At 46.1% G+C, this 7500-nt stretch overlaps 1 protein-coding gene across 2 annotated transcripts in view; it reads left to right on the top strand.

Annotated features, from left to right (window-relative positions):
* Nucleotides 1-7500, top strand: part of thada (THADA armadillo repeat containing) — a 94612-nt gene that overhangs the window by 17023 nt on the left and 70089 nt on the right. For both annotated transcript variants that reach the window (XM_076285766.1, XM_076285765.1), the window contains exons 22-23: nucleotides 3966-4075; nucleotides 6627-6759. In XM_076285766.1, coding sequence (XP_076141881.1) covers nucleotides 3966-4075; nucleotides 6627-6759 — 243 coding nt within the window. The remainder of the gene's footprint in view (nucleotides 1-3965; nucleotides 4076-6626; nucleotides 6760-7500) is intronic.

Here is a 7500-nt window from a genome sequence, read left to right as displayed (position 1 = left end):
CTCCGCTTTACTTGCTTATTTAAAGTAACAGCTCTGGTATTCCCTCTGGTATTCATCTCCTTGAGATTTTCTATGACATTACTTTTTTATCCAGCACCTGTTTCTTGTTTTTTTTTTGGATTACCTCAAAAATGTTCAATCGTAAGCTCAAAAATTCTTAACAAAACAGTTAACTGCATTGGTCTGTTCTACCTGTCTGTCTGCTCGCCTCTTTCCCCCTGTTTTCTCTCTCTCTCTGTCTGTCTGTCTCTCTCTCTCTCTCTCTCTCTCTCTCTCTCTCTCTCTCTCTCTCTCTCTCTCTCTCTCTCTCTCTCTCTCTCTCTCTCTCTGTCCTTCTCCTCAATGGCATGCTGTAGTCCCACGTTCTCCACCCTTCCTGAGGTCTTATCTTCCTGTGAGCTCTTTACTCGTCTGAGGGTTGCGTAATCCCACTCTGCTGGCGGGAGTTTGGGGACTCGCCTCAATGGCATCAAAGTGCTAAACAACAACAAGGGCATCAGCGGCAGCAACAACAACAAGGGCATTAGCTGGCTGCTGCGGTAGCTTTAGCCGCTAAGTCGCTTAGCGCCCAGTAAGGCGGCGGGACCCAGGGTTAGATTTGGGTCAGTGACCCTGGCCTGACTAATTAGGTAGCTGAGTGGGGGGGGGGGGGGGGGGGGGATTTGGGAGGAGGTTAGAAAGAAGAAAAGTGGGAAATGTCTTTGAGAGACGGAAGGAAGAGGGGATAAAGGAGGAACAAATCAATTGAAAGGGGGGGGGGGTGTAGGAGCAAAGGGAGCCGGACGAACAGGAAATGAGAGATCCAAAAAAAGGCAGTCGTCGAGGGAGAAGAATCAGAAGAGGGAGTCAAAAAAACAACAAAAAAAAAAAAAAACCGTTGTGCAGACATAAATAGCTGCCCCCTGGTAGGGCAGTGCCCAGTTCAGACTGCGGTCGTAACCGCTGGGTGCTCCTGCACCGGCCCTCGGCTCGTTTGGGCTGAATGAGCTCACCACTGAGCCACAGGGACCTGCACCAAAATAACACGCATTACACCATACACTAGACCAATACTGCAACAGAAACACACCATGTCTTACATAGAAACACATGATTAATCACATTATAGCATTATACAGATATGGCAAACATGCCCACATGACATAGCAAACACAATGTAGGCAACATGCACATGTTACGCCTTGTTACATCATACTAGCATAGCTACCATGCACACTACTCATCAGGTACATTGATAGACTTTTCAATCTGTTCCTAAAGGATTTACGGTTGAAAATTCAAAACCAACACAGGTACTATGAAATGAAAATTAGTCATACTTTAGCTTAATGCTCTTCAAAGTGTTGACTTTTTCGTTTATCCCCAACTTACCATTAGCTCAATGTTGTTTTCTGTGCCAGCGGAAATGCCTTAGGAACGCGTGTTTGTTTATGCCGTTGAAAGGGCCTATAGCAGTGTTTCTCAAAGTGTGGTTCTGGGGCCACTGGTGGTCCGTAAGCTATCCTAAGTGGTCCGCGAGCAGATGTGGTAAAATATAATATAGATGAGTTTTTTGCAATATTGAACCAACTTGTATGTAAATCTAAACGGTTCTGCAACACTGCCTGTAAGCTACGGCAGTTTAAATCATATGAATCCTCTGGCACAATAAGAAAGGTGCAAAGACAATAAGCAAGGTGGTCCAGTGAGTAGGCCTACTGTGTAATATACTGTTGAAGAAGGGTCTACTGTTTTTTTTTAGATAGGTGGTCCGTGAAGTTTTTTTTATTGGTTAAGTGGTCCTTGGTCTGAAAAAGTTTGAGAAACACTGGTCTTTAGTATGCGTTAGGAACCTATTATTGCAAGTACTTGTCTGAGAAATAAATCACTTGGTACTCTAGTAAGTGCATGGTAGTGTAGATGTTTAATAGAAAGACTTTGTAGAGTTATTTTTTGTGTGTGTTTCATATTTTCATTCTTTTTTCATAAACTATTCATTTTATTATTTGTTGAATGACACAGATTATCAAGTGACTCTCATGGTGGTCCGTAGGGATTAATTGTGGTGGTTAATGACTGTCAGTGAAAATCACATTAAATCTAATTGGATCAGCTCTGAGCTCCTGCAGTCCAAACTGAGCACAGAAGATTTGAACTCTCACTGCCAGTATAATCAGACCTACTGGTGAATGAAACTCAACTGAGGCTAGTGTGGGGGAGAGACACCACAGCTTTTCCCCTGAGAGAAAAACCCTGGGTTTATCCACCACACCAAACCTGTGAACCCAGTCACTCTTTTGAGTGCAGCCATGTTGTTTGTTCTGGTTTTCGGACTGGCCACTTCCTCTTTGTCATCACTTTAACCACTCTCCATGACTTGCTGATAGTTTTTTCCAGAAATGAAAGTGAATATTCTCTTCATGATTAGTCATTTGCAAGATGATTCACTTTCTATGTGTGTATTTGTTTATGTACATTTCAAGTTATATTAAGCTGTCAGTAAGGTGTGTGTTGTGTGTTGTGTGTTGTGTGTTGTGTGTGTGTGTTGTGTGTGTGTGTGTGTGTGTGTGTGTGTGTGTGTGTGTGTGTGTGTGTGTGTGTGTGTGTGTGTGTGTGTGTGTGTGTGTGTGTGTGTGTGTAAGACTGTGTTTGTGTGTGTAACTTCTGTGTGTGTGTGTGTGTGTGCGAGTGAGTGTGTAATTGTGGTGTTTTGCATCCCTCCTCTGCATGGCAGCGTGGTTCACACGGAGCTCAGTGAAATCCCGGTGCCCTCAGTGCCACCACAGTCGGGCAGCGTGCCTCTGGCCCCGTCCTAAATCACACGCTCCGCTCCGCGCCACCCTGCAATTTCAGGGTTCCTATCTTAAGGGCACCGAGGCATAGTCAGTGCGTGAGTCATGCGGGGGTGCACGCACCAGTCAAAGGGTCAGGCCGAGTTATCAGGAACTATTGCAGTTTTACACCCAGTGGTTATGGACCAGTCGTAGACTTAGTCTGGTATTAGAGTCTGTAATGTTCTAGACTCTGTGGCTATGTGTACTGTAAGTCATGCAGTTTTATTACAGTAATAGGCTGTATAATGTGTCGTCCAACTATTTGTAGGGTATTAAGGCATAGAAATGTTTTATGCTTTATATCACAGATACTTATCAGACACCGTAAATCAACCTGTCAGTAATTTATCGAGGACTATAACATTTTATACCCGATGATTATGTACCAGTCAGAGCAGTCCCAGGGAGTTACTGTACACTAGATTTGTCTCTGCAGCTCTTCTTGTAAAGCGCAGAGCCTGGTGCCGAAGCCTGGTGCTGAGCTGTTGTTGGTAACAAGGAAGGGCATCACCGAGATCATGGGGTTGCCACCTGGACACCACACAGTCCTAATGAAAACATACCTAAGTCTGTGCGTTAAGCCACGTTGCCAGTGTAATGAATAGATGCATGTGTTCTTTAAGTGTTGCCCTTGGTTGGCCCTTGGTTGTGGAGTGTGTTGTGGGAGTTGCTGTGAATGGAGTTGAACTGCTTCCTGCCAGCGTTTGGCCAGTGCTGGTCCTTTTCCCTGAAGTGTGATTAGCCTGTAATGCTACAATTAGACTCGGATGTTAATCTGTCTTAAGTAAGATATGGAAAGCACCAGGGACAGAGCCTATCAGGGGCAAAACACACACAGACAAACACACACAAACACACAACAGTTTTTCATCTGCCTCTCAAAGGTTATTATCCACATGTCCTCAGATGTCCTCAGTTACACTCTTCTGGCTTGATTGGCTGTAGTTTTCAATGAAACAATAGAAGGAACAAAGTGATATTACTCAGTTTTGTTACTCTGATTCTTACAGTCTCCTTCCCCTTTTTATCTACCTGCTCTCTTTGTCTCTGTCTCTGTTTTCGTCTCTCTCTCTCTCTCTCTCTCTCTCTCTCTCTCGCTCTCTCTCTTTCTATCTCTCTATCTATCTCTCTCTCTCTCTCTCTCTTTCTCAGGTGGAGGGTGTGGGTCAGTACTTCCGTGAGCAGTTGCTGCAGTCTCGCCACAGAGGGGCATTTGAGTTGGCCTATGTGGGCTTTGTGCGGCTCACAGACATGCTGTGCAAGTAAGGCATCCGCGTGTGTGTGTGTGTGTGTGTGTGTGTGTGTGTGTGTGTGTGTGTGTGCGCGTGTCTGTGTGTGTCTCTGCAGATAAGAAATGCACAAGTATGTGTTCACGTCAGACATACATTTTCTGCTGGTGAAGCATCTGTGTCAGCATGAGGTGTGTGTGTGTGTGTGTGTGTGTGTGTGTGTGTGTGTGTGTGTGTGTGTGTGTGTGTGTCTTCATAAACATCATATGTCTCACACACTGACACTCTCCGACACACAAACACTCTAATGGCTATAACCGTCAGCATGACTGGTCAGATCCATTGCCACTTCTGCGATCTCACTGGCTGTCTTTCCCTCTTCGATGGAGCTGTTTGTACTGCTAGGAATGCTCCACCAGGCAGCCTCTGTGCTATGCTTGGCCAGGAGACCTCATGGCTGAGCCTGTGCTGGGACTCACCTATACACCCCCCCCCCCCCTCCTCTCCTTCTCCGCTGTCCCAGCTGCACGCCTGACTGACTGGAAGGGAGATGGAGGAGAAGGATGGAGGTCAGGAGCCGCCATTTTGGAAGCTGTGGTGTAACTTTTGAAGAGCGAGTTATCCCAGCTGATGGAACACATGTGTAATCACATCACACTTGCGTACTGAAGTAGCGGTATGCTAATTGCTAAAGCATAGAAAATGTGACAAAGATAGCAACAGCACACGAGCAACATCTTGAATGCACTAAATAAGTTCATACTACTTTAAAATCTCTATTAGGAGATATGTTTTGTGGTGACTAGTGTACCCAGCTTCCCAGCAAATTACGAAGAAATTGGGAGCCATTCCAGCGCTTTTTACAGTGCTGCTGTCTTTTATCAAACACAGAAGATTTCTCTCTTTGAACCCACGAAAAGAAAGACCGGAAGACACATTGCATTTAAGACATTCATTGCAGTGTTCTAACTCCAACCTCAGAATTCTGTGGACAACCCTGTTATGAGAACTGCCGTTAACCTGACGGCCGTTTTGGTTTCTATGAAGGATTCCGTGACTGGACCACATGCCTGGCCAATATTTACAGGTGTTGACTGAGCAAAGCCCTTAGTAAGGTTATTTAGCTTAGACTAGCTATGCAAAAGTGTGTGTGTGTGTGTGTGTGTTTACAGAGACGCCTGTAGGGGTCAGAGGACACGGCTGCTTGTTTTTGCAAGCGCGTGAGGGCAGCCTCGTGGAAACTTCTCCCTGAAAAGGCCCACAGCCAGCCAGAGCGTTATGGGGTGTTGATTGTGGGCTGTTTGACTGGCCCACTCTTTTGAAGGTTGCCTTTGTGTCTCATCATATGGTCTGTGTGTGTCTGTGTCTGTGTGTGGGTGTGTGTGTGTGTGTGTGTGTGTGTGTTTCTCTCTTGCCCCACACTCATTTGTTTGATCAGGTCCTCCTGGTTGACTGCCTCTTGTAAAACAGCTGGACTTTTCATAACCACAGACTGCATTCCTTCTCTTGCTGTTTATGTTGTGGTGTGTGTGTGTGTGTGTGTGTGTGTGTGTGTGTTTGTGTGTGTGTGGATAGGTCACCAGTGCATGCGTCCTGGTCTACTCTCGTTAGGATTTGTTGTATAACTTAGTGTCTAGTGAGTGGCTGTATAGAATTGAAGTATCAGTATCTATCTGACCAATACTTGTCTATGCATGTACATATATGTATATATATATGCACATATAAGATAGGTTTTTACCTATGTACACATGTTGGACTGCTTAAATGTATCCTACTGACTGTGGTTTTGAGCCTGAGAGTAATAGCCTTCACTATCTGTTACTAACTATAACCGCAACAAGCAGAGTTTGCCCTTTCTAACTGGGCTAGCATGATCTGTTTGAGTTGGCAAGCTCTTGCAGTCCCTGCTGGTTTTGGCTGTAAGTTTAGCCCTAGTTAGCGTCACCTGTGTGGGCTGTGCCCGTGCATGCTGAGCCTCTCTCAGCTGTGCAGGGTCAATGAGCCATTGCCAGCTGTGTGTGTGTGTGTTTTTTGTCCAGACTTCATGGTCATCTCCAGACTCTGGACCATTGTGTTCCCATTCTGTGTGAGTGAGATTACTCCCCCATGGACCGAAGATTAAAGACTTAGAATCCAGTGACACTGATCTCAGTGTCTGGGGAACTCCTGCTGTGTGTGTGTGTGTGTGTGTGTGTGTGTGTGTGTGTGTGTGTGTGACATGTTGGTCAAGTTTGTCAACACCCCCCTTTAAAAGCCACATAAGTAGTGGTTTTAACAAGGTTATGTCCCTTAGCCAGTTTCTTTGCTATCTGTAATATTGAAATGATGAGAAATTCTGTTTTCTGTGTTAGTGTGTGTGTGTGTATCTGTGTGTTTTGTGTATGGAGTTCATGTGTGTGTGTTGATTTGGGTCAAACCTTGGGGAAGTAGGTTACCGCTAATGAGGAGAAACTGCACATGTTTGACCACTATTATGTCACCTTTGTGACCTCTACTTTCGGGTCCTAATGCCTGTTTTTGTTATCTTGTTGCGTGTGTGCGTGTGCGTGTGCGTGTGCGTGCGTGCGTGTGTGTGTGTCAGGAGTGGGAGTAAGACCCTACAGCAGCTTCCAGCTCACTGGCTGAAGGAGGTTCTATCGGAGGTGCGCTCCAGTGACCCCTCCTCAAAGCTCTGTGCCACACGCAGAAGTGCCGGGATCCCCTTCTACATCCAGGTCAGGAGAGTGTGACACTGCTACCACACACACACACACACACACACACACACACGCATACACAACTGTCATGTAATTTATACCTTACCTTATTTATCTTTAGCTTACTCTTTCAGTATCTCTCCACCTCTTTCCTTGTTTCTCCTCACTCTCTCTCTCTCTCTCTCTTTCCCTCTCTCCCTCTCTGTGTGTAACTCATTCTACTGCTACCTTGTAGTTTATAATGCCCAATTAGGTTGTGGGCAGGGAAATCAGGGAAATGATTATCCGAGATCGCCTCTAAAGCCCTCTAGCCTAATCAGAGAGCAGTTAATCCCTGCTGTACCACCACTGACGAGCGTTCCCAGAGAACTTTCTGGAAATGTCTTTCTGGAAAGGTCTGGAAAAGTGTGCCTTTAAAACACACACACACACACACACACACACACACCACACACACACACACACACACACAGAGTGCCTGGCTGGACTAAAGCACGTCTTGGCGCAACATCACAGGCTGGGGAGAAGAGCGGCCCGAAAAACTTCACCGCTGGCTGTGCTGGCCGTGCTGGCTCTCCGTCTCGTGTTTATGATGTCATGGAGCGAGGCTCTTCTCCTCTCTCTTCTCTTCTCTCTTCACCCTCTGTCTCCTCTGAACTCCTTCCACCTGGCCCGCGCTTCTGAGCCCTCAGCCCCACGCCAACATGGGAGACTAGCGCTAGCCATGGCACCACTACCATAACAAGCACTCCGAAGAGG

This window comes from Alosa pseudoharengus, unplaced genomic scaffold (genome assembly GCF_046254945.1).
Source record: "Alosa pseudoharengus isolate Yale_2024_CS ecotype anadromous, Long Island Sound unplaced genomic scaffold, YU_APseudo_1.1 YU_APseudo_1.1_scf_15, whole genome shotgun sequence".
NCBI lineage: Eukaryota > Metazoa > Chordata > Actinopteri > Clupeiformes > Clupeidae > Alosa > Alosa pseudoharengus.
This window is presented reverse-complemented; position numbering and strand designations above follow the sequence as displayed.